This window comes from Peromyscus eremicus, chromosome 17 (assembly GCF_949786415.1).
Source record: "Peromyscus eremicus chromosome 17, PerEre_H2_v1, whole genome shotgun sequence".
In the NCBI taxonomy this organism is placed as follows: Eukaryota; Metazoa; Chordata; class Mammalia; order Rodentia; family Cricetidae; genus Peromyscus; species Peromyscus eremicus.
This window is the reverse complement of record NC_081433.1, coordinates 17,513,690-17,529,117: the sequence shown is the minus strand read 5'-3', so window position 1 is coordinate 17,529,117 and position 15,428 is coordinate 17,513,690. Positions and strand designations below refer to the sequence as shown.

Here is a 15,428-nt window from a genome sequence, read left to right as displayed (position 1 = left end):
TTGTTTAATGTGGGCTTGTTAGTGCGGGGTGTGCATTTGCAGGCGGAGGCCAGAGGTGGATGTGGCTGTCTCTCCTGGATCACCGTTCTCCTTATCTTTTGAGACAAGGCCTCGGACTGAAGCTCATTGATTCAGCTCGGCCAGCAGCCTTCAGGGATTCGCCCCCCTCTCCCCGATTCTAGGGTCACAGGGGTTCCACTCTATACCTGGTTTTTACCTGGGGCTGGTGATCTGAATCCAGGTCCTGTGTTTGTGTGACAAGAGTCACCTCTCCAGCCCTTTTTAGTTAGGTGAGGTTGTCCGTGTGAGAGCAGCTGACACAGTAATTCTCTGTTTAATTTCAAGAATTTTTTTGAGTTACAAAAACACTTGTGAGGCCACTATGGTGGCTCCTTCCTGTAATTCCAGCCTTGTGAGGCTGAGGCAGGAGGACTGCCACAAGTTGGAGGCTATCCTGGGCTACAGAGTGAAACCTTTTTCCAAAAACAAGTCAGGAGAGGTGGCTCAGTAATCATGGTTTTTCCCGCCAAGCCTGACGGTCTGAGTTCAGTCCGCAGGCCCTGCATGGAAGGAGAAAACCTTTGGATTGTCCTCTGGCTACACAGGCAGGCTGTAGTCTGAACTCCCCTCCCAACCCCCCACGTAATTAAAAACAAAACAAAAACAGGTTGGGCGGGTAAGGGAGTTTGTCTTGTAAGCCTGTTAACTAAGGCCGGCAATCCTGGAACCCATGTAAAAGTGGAAGGAGAGAATTCACCCCACAAAGTTGTCCTTAGACTTTCTCATGGGGTGTGTAGCACACATGCCCACTCCTGCACACACATACATATACGATACGATTTTTTTAAATAAAATGTTTTTTTTTTGTGATGGCATTTGCTTTTTTCTAAGGTTTAAAACAGGCTTTTGTAAGCTTGTATTTTAACCCAGAATATTCTTAGCATACAGTCTAGAATAGTACTTTAGTTATCTTAACCCTTAATATTCTGGCATTCCATGCCCTTCCTTTTATTAATATTTTAAGGAGGGAGGGAGGGAAGAAGTGTCCCATAATAGTCTTTGTGTTGAGTCGGTGTCAAGAGCATCTAATGCTGAAAAGTGAGGGTTCGCAGTCCTCTTGTCCTGAAGGAGTTCTGTTAGCAGCAAATGTGGCAGGGTTGGCAGGCAGTCGCCTTGGTTCTGGATTTCCTCTGTGCTTGCTTTGGATTTATCGCCTGATCCATTCCTAGCGACTGAGTTAGTTCTCCCAGCCTCTGGCAGAGCCCAGCTTGTCAGAATCAAGCTCATCACTCACACTGGCTCTGGTGAAGGAGCCTCTGGCCCTCGGCAAGGAAAGCTGGGTTTCTGTGTGAGCGGAAGGCAGGAAGGCACGGAGGGAGATTAGCTGTTATGTAACAGCGCTTTCAGAGGAGAAGCAAGGCCGAATCTCGGGCTAAAACTGGCCTGAGATGGGTGGGACAGCACATGTTTTATTCATCCCTCACTGTGGTGTGGTGTTAGACGTGAAGTTTCTGTCCTAGGGCAGAGGTAGCTATGCTGGGCAGCTGCTGTTGGGACACCTGCTGGTTGGTGGTATAAATGCAAATAAAACTTCAATAAATACTCCTTTTCTAAGAGAGGATAATTTTTTATTTTTTTAGTTTTATTTTTTTTTTTCCCCAAGATAAGTTTCTCTGTGTAGCCCTGGCTATCCTGGAACTCACTCTGTAGACCAGGCTGGCCTGGAACGCAGAGATCTGCCTGCCTCTGCACCAGAGTGCCGGGGTTAGAGGCATGGGCCACCACGCCTAGCTGCTAATTTTTTAATGTTTGTTTTTATATTTGTACAGCTTCACAAACTGATTAATTGGAAATTAATACTCTGACTACCTAGTCAGGATGGTTTTTTTTTTAGTGGTGCTGAGGTGTGCTGTTGAAAGTGGGGTTCCAGTGCCTAGATGAAGGAATGGGTAGATTCTTGGCATATACCCTGAGGACGTGGCTAAGAAATGACCAGGGAGGAGAATGCCCCCTGGCAGGGTTCCTTCAGCTGTCTGCAGACTGGAGGCTGAGGCTGGATCAGGGTGCTCTGTCCTGATTTTTCCCTTTCCCCGTCTCCTGCTCCTGTGGTACCCACACATTGCTTAACGTTTTCAGTTCCTAACCATCACGACTGCTGATCTGGACGTGGGCGTCAGAACAAAGCGGCTCGTGCGGTCAGCGGTCTCACACCAAGCCCTTTGCTCCTTTCCATGTGTGGTCCCACAGTTTAGCTGTAGGATGAGGAAGGAGAGGAGGGAACAGTGAAAAGTTACAGAGTTAGGTGGCCTCTCCGAGATGGGGGATTGATAGCGAAGGCCTCTGGGTAACAAAGGAGAAAACTCCAGAAGTTGATGAAGAGTGTGGGAGTCACGGGCTAAAGGGGAAAGGACCTCAGCTCCTGGCTCCTTCCTTCCTTCCCTGGTGACATTTTGTCCTAAACCACAAGTTTCCCCAGGCCTACAAAGGAGCTTGGAGGACTGGGGTGCCAGGGCCCGGTGCCCTGTAACAGAATGGAGAAGGGAGAATGGCAGAGAGCATAGATTGACACTTATGTAACTAAAATAACAACAGAAACCATTGTATTTTCTTTTCCCATTTCTGTTTCTTCCAATCGTCATGCTGGAGATTGAACCCAGGGCCTCGTGAGTTATAAATAAGTGTTCTGTGGGTGAACTGCAGCTCTAACACCCCAAACTTGTAATTATAATTACCAGGGGCTGGAGAGACGGATCAGCTGTTAAGAGCACTGGCTGCCCTTCCAGAGGACTCGGGTTCAATTCCCAGCACCTGCATGGCAGCTCACAGCTGTCTGTAACTTCACGACACCTTCACACAGAAATACGTGCAGTCAAAACACCAATGCATGTAAACAAAAAGGAAGTAAATCATTAAAAAATGGTGATCACCTTGTGAAACACACTTGTTAGAGTGTGTGTTCTCCTCATCCATGTTAAACTCCATGTGCTCCCAACACCCATATCCACATTAAACGTGCTGAAGATTTTGCTCCATGCTCTCCCAACACCGTTTTTTATTTCTTATTTGTGCTCAGATATTTTTAAGATAAATTCTAGAGATCATTATTAGTTCAGTATTCTTTTTTAGGATGTTTGGGCATTTTCCTGTGTGTCAAGGATGCTGTTATATCAACAATATCACTACTTTAAAAAAGATAAAGTTTAGGTTTTAAATTTAAAAATTGACATCTATTTTAACAATTTGGATTTAAATATGTTAGGGCTCAAGGTGAAAGTGTAGGATGGCGATCATTTGTACTTCAATAGTAGTCAGTGTGATTTTTTTTTTTTTTAAATAGTCACGTCTCTAGCTATGACTCCAATTAACAAAATAGTTCCAGCCCCTTAATTCTTGAATTTTTAGCCCATGCAGCATCTCTTCCTCAGATTCCCCAAATAGCTATCAACCTCGCTGGCTTTAATAGGCTACCTCTTTCTTTGGTATTTCCCAAACTCACCCGGGAGCGTGACCTTCCTTAACGACACAGGAGCCGCCTCTGATACCGCCCACCTCAGTTCATATCCAACCCATCACCAAGCCCCGCCAACCCACCTCCTTATTTCTCCCAAGTGTTGCGTAGCGTTTCTTTCTGGTGATTGGCACACTCTCAAGAAAGCCCCAGAGTAACTCACAGCTTTGTTCATCTCAGCCCTTCCAGAGCATTCCCTCACCGCAGCTGGGTGAGCTGTTTAAGATACAACCTGACTGTCTCTCAAGGTAGAGCCAGACTTGGACAAGGCTTGCAGGACTCACTGAGTAATTATTTAATCAGTATCCGTCCGTCTGCCTCATTGGAAGGACACCTCATCCAGAAAGATAGGGGGAAATGTGTTGTAAAGTTGAATTGCTGAAGATTTCAAGCAGTTCATCTACTTTTTAAAAAACAACTTATTTTTTTACTTTATGTATGTGGTGTTTTTGCCTGCATGTATGTCTCTGTGAGGGTGTCAGTTCTCTGGAACCGGAGTTGCAGACAGTTGTCAGCTGCCATGTGGGTGCTGGGAATTGAACCCTGGTCCTCTGCAAGAGTGGTCAGTGCTCTTAATTGCTGAGACTTCACTCTAATTTTTTTAATTTTGAAAATGTAAAATTTCAAAAATGGTCATAAAGTGATTCCACATGAGTTTAAATCTTTTTGGTGAAAAGTACATTGAAATATTTAAAAGTATCGTTTAAAAAAATCTCCGCTATTTTAGTGGCTAATGTCAGCATTTAGGCCTCTGTACTGGCCTGCCCTTAGGGTCCTGACAGGATAGACCTCAGCTGCAGCCACTAAGAGCACTCCTGTGCGCATTCGCTATGTTTCCTTATAAAAGGCAGGCCTTGCCCACCTCCCGTCTCCTTTCTCTTTCCCTTCTTCGTCCCCAGGGACCTGTCCCTGCCCCCTTCTCTGCCCCTTCTCTGCCCTTTCTCTTCCCTTCCCTCAGTAAACCTCCCTCATGGGCCCTGTTGTGTGGCGACTCCTTCCGCCGTTTTTAAAATACAGCATCCGTGTCTGTTAAACATCCACTGTTCCAAGGCAAGTCTTTGCGTTACTGTTCTCTTGCTGTGAAGAGACCCCATGACCAAGGCAGCTCTCAGGAGTGAAAACATTTAGTTGGGGCTGGCTCACAGATTTAGAGGGTGAGTCCATTAACTTCACGGTGGGCAGCAGACAGCTACGGCCCTGGAGCAGCAGCTGAGGACTTTATATTCTGAACCTTAGGCCGCAGGCAGAGAGAGAAAGAGAGACTGGGCCTAGAGTGGGCTTTTGAAACCCCACCCCCACACCTCTTCTAGCAAGGCCACACCTCCTCATCCTTCCTAAGCAGTTCACAAACTAGGGGCCAGACATTGAACTATGTGAGCCTAGGAGGGCCATTCCCATTCAGACCACCACGGTGTTCCTTATTTTATGCAATCTTAGATTCTCTAACGTCACCTGAGTTTCCAGTGACTCAGGCCCATCTGATACTGTCTGTGGTTAGTATAGACTCTGTAAGTGAAGAACTCTGCCTCCCGAGTGTGGGGATGAAAGCGTGTACCACCACCACCTGGCTAGGGTATTGAGGGAAAGTCGCACAGCACAGACTCTTTCCCAGGGGTAGAAAGAATTCTTTAATAGAGTTTTCTTCCTTCTTTTTTTCCCCCTAGAACCACAAGAAGCCGATGAACAGTTCGTAGCAGAAGTAACTGAAAAATGTTCATCCGATCCGTGTTCTAGATCTTCAGAAAATGAAGTGCCGCAGGCGCCCACTGATTCTCACTCAGTCAAGGATGGCAAAGGAGAAACCCACCATGACGTTAGTAAGATCTCAGTGGTGAGGCCGTTTTCGATAGAAACCAGGAGTTCCGCAGAGGAGCCGCCAGCTCTTGGACCCAAAGCATCCCATGGCTGTGTGCCTGCGCTCACGGGCGAGGCTTTGCCCTCCGCTGCATCGGAAGCCGCTCAGGACAAGTCAGGGACAGAGGGGGGCATGGGGGTCACATCAGAGGCTTTTACAGAAGCCGGTCTGAAGACTGGAGAGCCCATGGCCAGCAGGAGCAAGCTAAGGAAGCCCAAACCTGTCTCCCTGGGGAAGAAGACAGCCGGAGGTGACAGCTCGGGAGCGGAAATGGTCACGGAGGGTTTGCCTCTCCCTAAGGCTTCCTCCCTGACGATTCCTGATGAATTCGATAAGAACACACATCCCAGGGTGCTGAGGGGTGCCAGGGCCCAGAAGTCTTCCCTTAACCTCACAGAAGCTGCCAACACTCTCAGTAATGGCACCAGTGGTTCAGGGGTTGAGCCGCAGGAGGAGTCCAGGAACTCGCCTCTCAGACTTGAGTATGATTGTATAGAAGATGGGGAAAATGTCGAGACCAGGAGTGCCCTTCCAAGGAAACCTGCTAACAAACTGACGCCCGACGTACGGAAAGACAGCATCAGTCAGCCAGTGGATGTCGAACAGCCTGCAGACCCAAGAGTCCAAGATGCTGCCGTCTCCCAAACGTCTCCTAAGCCAGATCCGAGTAAACGGGGTCACCCCAGCTTGAATTCCTCCGGGAGCTGCCCCATTCTGCAGAGCTCCCCACCCCTCTCCTGCAGAGGCTCCTACCACTTTGACCCAGATAACCTGGATGAGTCCATGGATCCCTTTAAGCCAGCCACAGCGTTGACAAGCAGCACCCTTTGTCCCGCCACTGGTAATCATGTTAATGAAATCTTAGACTCACCCAAGAAGGCAAAGTCGCGTTTAATAACGTGAGTGACCGCGGGCGCTGGGTGTGGTGCTCTGGTGTGTTCTCTGGGAGTTTGGCGGCTCCTTTTGGTTTCTGTGAATTGCACTCAGGAGTGTTTGAGGTGCAGTGGGGGGCACTTTCCTCTGTAGTCTTCGCCAAGCTCTTCGGTGCGTTTGGAAGCCTCCGAAGTTCGCTTACTGATCTCTGCCTTATTTCTGATTCCTTGACTTGTTTAGGGCATTTCCCCCTACCCTGGATACTTTAAAAAAAAAAAAAAAAGTACTGTTTAAAAGAAGTCAAGTAAAGATTGGAGGTTTTCAGGAATCGCATTGCATATAGAATTCAAGTGTCGGTGTTAGCCACCGTCTTTACATTTCAACATTACCTGTCTAAGGTCAGCGGTGTCGGAAATGACCCAGAGCAGTCTGAGAGAACAGGAAGTGTGTGACTTTTGGTGGTGGTAGTGATGAGAATTCTTGCCTCCTCGGGTGTTTCTAGTTCAGTAGCAAATTTCTGTGATGAGAACTGAGTATTCTCAATGGCCACTTAAATCTGGGTAAATTTGCTGTGTGTTCCTTCTACCTTCTACTTCTCCTGGGAAACAGGAAGGAACTTTTATTTTGGGAGTTCCCAAAGTAAACCCCTCAGGCCATATTCCATGACCGGTTTTTAATTTTGATACAGGATTACATTATCAGAAAACTCAAGTTGAATAAAAGATAGCCTACCTGTTTATAACCCTGTGACATCTTGTGAAAAATTAGATGCCAGGGGCCAGTGACACGGAGGATAAAATGCTGAAAAGAAGTGTGTTTGTGGTGGTCGTTAGATTGGCTAGGGAAATTTGAGTGTTTTGCCTGCATGTATGTCTATGTACATACAACTTTCATGCTTGGTACCTGCAGAGAGGGCAGAGGAGGACATCAGGTCCCCTAGAACTGGAGTTACAGACCATTGTAAATCTCCATGTGGGTGCTGGGAACCAAACCAGGGTCCTCTGGGAGAGCAGCCAGTGCTCTTAACCGCTGAGCCATCTCTCCAGCTGCAGGAAATACTCTTCAACATTACTGTGCCTTAAAAACACCCGATTGTCAATTAAAGAGTAGAAATACTAATTTCAAGACCAAGAAAGTTGAGCCACACAGCAGTCAGCTCTCCTGTTTAAGGGGACCAGAGGGACAGGCGTAGTTCTAAAGCTGCTCTTGGATGACATCTGACCAGTGAGATGAGCTTTGAAGACGGTTACTGGTGGCTTGTGCAGACCCCTCTGGACTTTTCATGGTCAGTTAGCTATTCTGGACTGCACTCGGTGCATCCTGGGCGTCCTGCTGCCTTGGTGCTTGTCTCCTAGATGCCTGCCAGAGTTGCAGTCCTTAAATGCCTGCTCTCCAGCTGCAGATGGCCGGTGCGAAGTGCGTGCATTTCCCTAAGACGGGATCTGGGCTCAGGAAGGAGACCCTGACTCTGTCCCTTGTAGTTAGATCCAAGAAATGCCCTCTCTTGAGTCCTGCCGTCTTCACCCGGGGGCATTCTCTACTGTTCCGTTTTTTGTGGAATAAATTTATTGCTCTAATAGATCACGCACATTTAATTAAAAAATCTGTGCCCAATCAAAATTCTTTTCTTGCAAAGAGTGCTTGAGCTCCTTTGTAGTGTTAGGACTTGGAGAGCAGAGTCCCTTCACTTTTGCGAAGACGGAGCGTAGTGGGGTTAACATCCACAGTGGATAGTTAGTTTTTGAAACATTCAAAAAGATGTGTTTAAATAGGGATGGTACGGGATGGTTAGGATTCTGTAGAGCACATAATATGCATGACTGAAATCATTCTAACTTTCCTTGGAAGCAGAGTCTCACTGTGTCAAATTCAGGCTAGCCTGTAAGTTTTGACCTCCTGCCTTCGCCTGCTAAGTGCCGGATGACAGACACACTGCCTCGGGCCTGGCTGCTTTAAGTTTCTTAGTGACCCTGAGGGTGGAGTGAGCCGGGTGTCTTTCCAACTGTGTCCCTGACCTGGTCCTGCACAGTTCCAGTGAGTGTGCTCAGTGCTGAAGCTCACTGTCCCTATGTGCTGTACCTTCATACGCACCGAGGTCTTTACTTTCCATCTACAGATCTGAACATAAAACGTTTCTCAGTGTTTGTATCTCTCTCTCCTTCATTAAAGCTAAGGTCTTGTTACCATTCATTCACCAGGGCTGACCTTCATGAATATGACTTTTTATATTTTAATATTTTGTGGGTTTTTTGCATTTTGTTTGTTTTGAAGCAAAGTCTCACTGGGTAGCCCTGGCAGGCTGGGAACTAACTGACTTTGCAGATTAGGTTGGATTTGAACTCCCAGAGATCTGCCTGCCTAGTGCTGGACTTAAAGGCATGCACCACCATGCCGGGCTTGAATATGATGTTTTGAATTTGTATCTCACATGATATCAAGAACTCTGCAACTTTTATATCTGGCAGACGAAAGATAAATGTTCTAGTTTTCACATGGTTATTCTCCATCTGTGTGTCTCTTCGTTTTGTTGATGCATCAGGACTACTGAGCAAGTGAAATTTCTCTGTTTTCTGTTGTAAGTACTTCTTCTGCCGTAGGCTCTGTTTGTCCCGGGACTCCGGGCAGTCCCCTCTCCTCCTCCTGCCCGACTGTCTCCTCCCTGCATGTCAGCTTCTGTTTGACCTTCTGAGAACGTTTTTGCATTTCATCTGCCACATCTTAGTCGGCTTAGCCTTGCGATTGTCTGTACCTAAAGGAGCAGATACTGCTTTTTCCACCTTGGGGTGCAAAAAGCGTGCACCCCCCGGCTTACTCAGCATGTGTCGTGTGGCACTCTGGACCAAAAGCTGCCTTGGCCCCAGTCATACCGCAGTGATGTGATGGACTGCCCTACTAGTCACCGTTGTGGATAATTAATTAGATTTCTGTTTTGGTAGGATGAGGCTGCTGTCTTAGAGCAGGTAATAAATTTTACCACGTAAACTTCACTGTGGTGACACTTAGAACAGTAGGTAAAAGAAGATCGTGAACTAGTAACCGTGTGCACTCTGATAATTTATATGCTTGTCTATGTTTTCGCTTTTTTTCCGTGAAAGGAAAACAAACTGGAAATACTTTTTTTTTTCCTTTTATTGGTCAGAATGGTGTGGGTTTTTTTTTTTTCCTGAGTATTTTAAGTTTATAAAAACATAGGAGAATCTGTAATAGTCCCGTGATTACAAATTCTGTACTAGTCTAAAAATAACAGGTGGCCACGTTTTCCTCAGTCCTGGGCATTGTGCAGTACATGGTACTTTTTTTTTTTCTTCTCCACTTTACTACTTAAGAATGGTAACAATTTGTTTAGGTTTTTTCCTTCGATGCTTTCTCTTGGCCCGTAGTTCCTTTCTGTAAGCACCCAAGTCTAGACTGGAGCTGTCTTTGGAGATTCCTGTGGTTTTTAGTGCAATAAAGAATTTTCAAAGAATCTGGTTCAGCGTGGTAATTTTTCTGGTGAACGTCAAAACCAAACCTGTAAAGATCATAACCAAATATGTTTAGCTGCTGAGGCTGTTCTTACAGAGACTTAGAGTCTCGCTCGCTCGGAAAGGTTTTTGTATTTTTGTGGTGTGGAGTTAAACACGTGGGGTTCAGAGTCCTGTGTCTGGCCCTCCGTAGAACCGAGTGAGGTGGTCTTGCCAGAGCATGAGCCTGGCTGTGGGTCTCTAGGGTGTGCATCGTCGCCACAGCTCGCCCGTGCAAGCGTCTGATCGTGTGGTGCTCTGCGCTTTGGCTTCTGTCTGCACCCTGTGCTCTGCTCCATCTCACTCCTGGGGAGTTGTCACTGGGATTCCAAACTGGCTTGTCTGTTCCTCTCATTTCTAGGAGTGGCTGCAAGGTGAAGAAATACGAAACTCAGGCTCTTGATTTGGATACGTGTTCTCAGGTAAGTCGGTGCTGGTCGCCAGAATGGGTCCCACGGGGGTGTCGGAGGACGCAGACTTAAGGAAACCAATGATTAGAGCCTTGGTGTCCTAAACTCATCCAGGAAGGCCCTGAAGAGAAAGACAGCTCGGGGGGCCTTAGAGAGATGGCTCAGTGGTTAAGAGCACAGGCTGCTCTTCCAGAGGACCCGGGTTCAGTTCCCAGCACCCACATGGCAGCTCACAACTGTCTGTAACTCTAGTTCCAGGGCATCTGATACCCTCACACAGACATACATGCAAGCAAAACACCAATGTACATAAAGTAAATCATTAAAAAACAATGAAAGAAAAGAGAACTCTCGCAATGACCTTCAGTGGGGGAGGGACGTGTCTAAGATTTTCAGCGCAGTGCACGACTCTCCAGGTCATCAGAGGTATTAGTATTGGTTCTATAAAGGGTGTTGACTTGTAACTGGATAGATTTTATTTTTTTATTTTTTTCCCCAGAGCTGAGGACCGAACCCAGGGCCTTGTGCTTGCTAGGCAAACACTCTACCACTGAGCTAAATCCCCAACCTCAGATTTTTATTTTTATTAAGGCTCAGGTGGCTTTCCAATTTGTTACCTTCAACAAAATGGAGGACCCAAAAATGAGTCTGAAGAAAGACTGAACATTGAACCTGGAAAAGGGTTCAGAGAGTTGAGAGATGTGTTGAATACAAAACTTCCTCTTCTTCATCTTGTTAATAATCAATAATAGGTCTTATCATGGCTTTGAATGCTTCTACTGGTTATAATTATAAAAGTGATTTATGATATATATACATATATGAATATATGGAGTAATTAAGAAACAAAAACCCTAAAACCAGAGTGCACAGGTCTGTGATGCCAGCTTTTAATTTTTTTAGACCTTACCTCAGTGTAACTATAATTGTAGAACACATGTGTTGGTTGATAGAATGCAGTTAAGTTTAATTTATTTTGTGCACTTTGTACCAACAACTTGATGAAGTGTAAGATGCTTTCAAAAGAGTGGGGAGAGTTTGCAATTGGAATTCTTCTTTGACTGTTACAAATATATGGGGAAAAAAATCCTTCCTCAAATTTTGCCAAAGCAGGCAACACAAACTGAAATTTCTCTTCAGTTTTCTTAAAAATAAAATCCAGGTAGGTATGGCGGCACCTGGCTTGAATCCTGGCACTTGGGAGGCAGGGGCAGGTGTATATCTATGAGTTTGAGGCCAGCCTGGGCTACATAGTGAGTTCCAGGCTAGCCTGGGCTACATAGTGAGACCCTGTCTCAAAACAAAACAAAAGCCTTACATATTGTATTGTAAAAGCTTTAGAGATGAATTAGTTCAACAGAATCCACTTTTGTGAGTCATTTTCAAAAACGTTTTCATTACATTTTTTTACTTACTTAGTGTGCATGAGTAGAGCATGTGTGGAAAGAAGTCAGGGAGCGACTTGGCTGAGGAAGGTTCTCTTCTTCCACCCTGTGAGTGAGTTCTGGGAATTGAACTCGGATCAGCCTTGGTGGCAGGCTCCTTCACCTGCTGAGTTATCTCGCCATAACCTGCCTTCGATAATTCTTACAACTCCTACAATATTTTAAGGATAATTTGTGCATCAGTAATTATAGCGATATACTGACACAATAAAGCAATCTAACACTCAGAGACTTATAGCAAAAGAGAAAGTGGTTTTTTTTTTAAGCCGAGAAGATACCTTTAAAAAAAAAAAAAGGGGCCGGGCGGTGGTGGCGCACGCCTTTAATCCCAGCACTCGGGAGGCAGAGCCAGGCGGATCTCTGTGAGTTCGAGGCCAGTCTGGGCTACCGAGTGAGTTCCAGGAAAGGCACAAAGCTACACAGAGAAACCCTGTCTCAAAAAACCAAAAAAAAAAAAAATAAATAAAAAAAATAAATAAAAAAAAAAAAAGATTAAAGGGGCCAGGCGGTGGTGGCGCACGCCTTTAATCCCAGCACTTGGGAGGCAGAGGCAGGTGGATCTCTGTGAGTTCGAGGCCAGCCTGGGCTACAGAGTGAGTTCCAGGGCAGGCACCAAAACTACACAGAGAAACCCTGTCTCGAAAAACCAAAAAAAAGAAGAAGAAGAAGAAAGGCCCGGGCTCAGTTGGTAAATTGCTTGCTATTCAAGCATGAGGACCTGAGGTCAGTTCCCAGCACCTCCGAGCAGCGATGGGGAGGAGGGGGAAGCGGGGACAGCCCTGGGGCTTACTGGCCAGCCAGCCCTCCTGAGTGGGGGAGTTCTGGCAGATAACTTCTTTTAAAAAATATTTTATCTGTTCTTGACAACGTCTGTACATGCACACAGTGTATTTTGTTCTTACTGTTCCCTGACTTCTTCCTCCATGGGGTCAGTTCTTCATAGAAGTGGAGTAGAAATCCAGATTCAGAGGGAGAAAATACGGGAAATTGATGACTGTGAACTTGAGTAGTTTTGAATAGCTCCTGGGATACCGAATCACGAGAGTAACTAAGTTACAAGAAGTTCAGTATTCAGAATATGCCAGGTATTGATGATGTCATTTGTGAGTATTCCAGTATGGTCCTGAAAGATAACTGGTCATTATTATAAATACTTGTTCTGAAAGTTTTTGGTTGTGACTAAGAACTTTATACTGCACAGTGAGTTGAGTGCACTTGAACTAAGGAGGGGATAGATGCAAGAAAAATTGAACGCTTACCTCGGAGCTCTTGAACCCCTTTAACTTTCGTATTTGGGTTAGAAAATCACACCTTTTAAAATTGCAGGCCCAAACCACAGAAATGGAGTTCTAGAAACAACATTTCAGGTTTGAAAGACTAGCTTCCTCCTAGTTTTGTAGCTGGACCTGTGACAAACCCTGAAATACCCTCACACAGTCACAGCTACATGCTCCATCCTAGAGATGTCACTGGTCGCCGTGACTGAAAGACAACATCTTCTCTGTTGATTTTCCCAGGATGAAGGAGCTGTGATCTCGCAGATCTCAGACATTTCCAATAGGGACGGCCACGCTACTGACGAGGAGAAACTGGCGTCCACATCCTGTGGTCAGAAGTCAGCTGGAGCAGAGGTGAAAGGTGAGCCAGGGGAAGACCTGGGGTACTACTGTGACTGTTCCAATGTTCCCGTGTCTATCATTTGCATTTTCATCCCCAGAAGCGGGCACAGAAGCATAGGCATGCTGGAAGGCCCATGGCAAGGGACAGTTAGGGCACAGATTTGTACTTGGTTCTTCTCTGTAACAGACACAGAAGTGCTTAGCACAGTCCTGGGCACAGACACAGGGAGTAGTGTAGAGGGTGCCCAGGGGATGGCAACTGAATTTTTCTCTTGGTTCGCATCTGTACAGTCAGTCCTAGAGTGGCCTGTAAATATGTTCTGCAGGTGGCATTTGGAGGTTGTCATGCGCATTGTGTAGGTTGTGGTGCTTGCCTGTGGTGGCCTCACTTTAGCGCTCTGTCTGGGCTTGCTCTTGCTCTGCTCAGAGAAGCGACATTGCTAAGCATGTTGACCAGGTCACCTGACGGGCCCAGGAAAGCATCTTGGTCCTGTTTTGTAAGGTTGATCGCTGAGACCTGTGTAGCCAAAATGAGACCCAGAGAACAACACCAATTTATATCTGAGGGTCTTTTTAATGGTTTCTGCCTCTGCGATGCTGGGGATTGAACCCAGGGCTCTTGTGTGTGCCAGGCAAGCCCTCTACCACCGAGCTGTATCACAGCCCTTGGTCAGACTTGCTGTGTAGCCCATGCTGGCCTTCAATTCAGTACCCTCCTGCCTCTCTCAGTTGAGTATTGGAATTACAGGTGTATATCACCAGGCCCCCATTAAAGTAAGTTTTACAAAGTACAAGAAGAACCTTCTAAAATGAAGGCCAAATAAACGGAAAAGTATAGGGTTTGGTCTTGGTTTTTGTTTTCCCTTTTTTTGCACACCACCTGAAACTTACTTCATTCATTCAATCAATCATTCATTCAGCCGGGCGGTGGTGGCGCACGCCTTTAATCCCAGCACTCGGGAGGCAGAGCCAGGCGGATCTCTGTGAGTTTGAGGACAGCCTGGTCTACAGAGTGAGATCCAGGAAAGGAGCAAAGCTACACAGAGACACCTTGTCTTGAAAAAACCAAACCAAACCAAACCAAAACAATCATTCATTCAGTTTTTGAGACAGGGTCTAGCTCTATAGCCCTGGCTGGCCTTCGACATTTATGTGGATCAGACTGGCCTCACCTGTGGAGCAGTCCTCCACCCTGTGCTTCCCAAGGACTGAGGTGACAGGCTTACGCCACCATGCTGTGTCTTAGGTACTTTTCTGTTGCCATGACAAAACGCCACAACCAAGGCAACTGATAAAAGAAAGTGTTTAGTTTGGGGGCTCGTGGTTCCAGAGGGTTAGTGTCCATGATCGTCATGGCAGCAGGTAGGCTTGGCGCTGGAGAAGTAGCCAAGAGCTCACGTGTTGAGACAACAGCCACAAGGCAGGGGGTAGGAGGGACTGACTAGGAATGGCTGGACTTTGGAAACCTCAAGGCCCACTCCCAGGGACACACTTCCTCCAACAAGGCCACACCCCCTAACCCTTCCCACACAAACAGTTCCACCAGTTGGGAACCACACATTCACTATATGAGCCCACAGAAGCCCTTCTTTTGGCCTTCCACTTCCACTCTGGCCCCCAGAGGCTTGCAGCTGTATCATTATGCATTTCGTTCAACTTCAAGAAAGGCCCCGTAGTCTCCCAGTCTCAAGACTTTAAGGTCCAAAGTCTCGACTGAGACTCAAGGCAGTCTCTTAATTGTAACCCCCTGTAAAATCAAAAAGCAGATTACATACTTGAATATACAATGCACAGAATATACATTACCATTCCAAAAGGGAGGACTGGGGGCCCAGCGAGGAAAAGGCAAACTTGAAATCCTGTACCTCTGTCCGAGGGTTTTGCTGGCCCTCCCCTGGCAGCATACTTCTCCTGGGCTGGTACCACTCCCTGTCTGCAGCGCTCCTTGGCAGGGAGCCCGCGCCTGAGGCTTCTCCAGCATCTCGAGGTCTCCAACACACCCAGGCTTCACTTTCACAGCTTCACAGAGGCCTCTCAGAGCCTCCAGGCAGGGACTGTCCTGCCTCAGAGCTGACCTCATGGCTTTCCTAACCTCGGAAGAAGATTACACAACCCCTTGCTCCCGTATCCTCAGGACTCTGAAGCCAGAACCATGTGCCTGTTGATGCCAAATGCTGCTGCTTGCTTAGAACGGCACCTGCCTCCTGTTTGAATT

General features: G+C 46.6%; 1 protein-coding gene across 4 annotated transcripts in view; it reads left to right on the top strand.

Annotated features, from left to right (window-relative positions):
- Positions 1-15,428, top strand: part of Tacc1 (transforming acidic coiled-coil containing protein 1) — a 93,379-nt gene that overhangs the window by 55,563 nt on the left and 22,388 nt on the right. For 2 of the 4 annotated variants that reach the window (XM_059244316.1, XM_059244317.1), the window contains exons 3-5: positions 5,173-6,262; positions 10,101-10,161; positions 13,112-13,232. In XM_059244316.1, the coding sequence (XP_059100299.1) occupies positions 5,173-6,262; positions 10,101-10,161; positions 13,112-13,232 (1,272 nt within the window). The remainder of the gene's footprint in view (positions 1-5,172; positions 6,263-10,100; positions 10,162-13,111; positions 13,233-15,428) is intronic. The other 2 variants (XM_059244319.1, XM_059244318.1) reach the window with 1 other exon arrangement.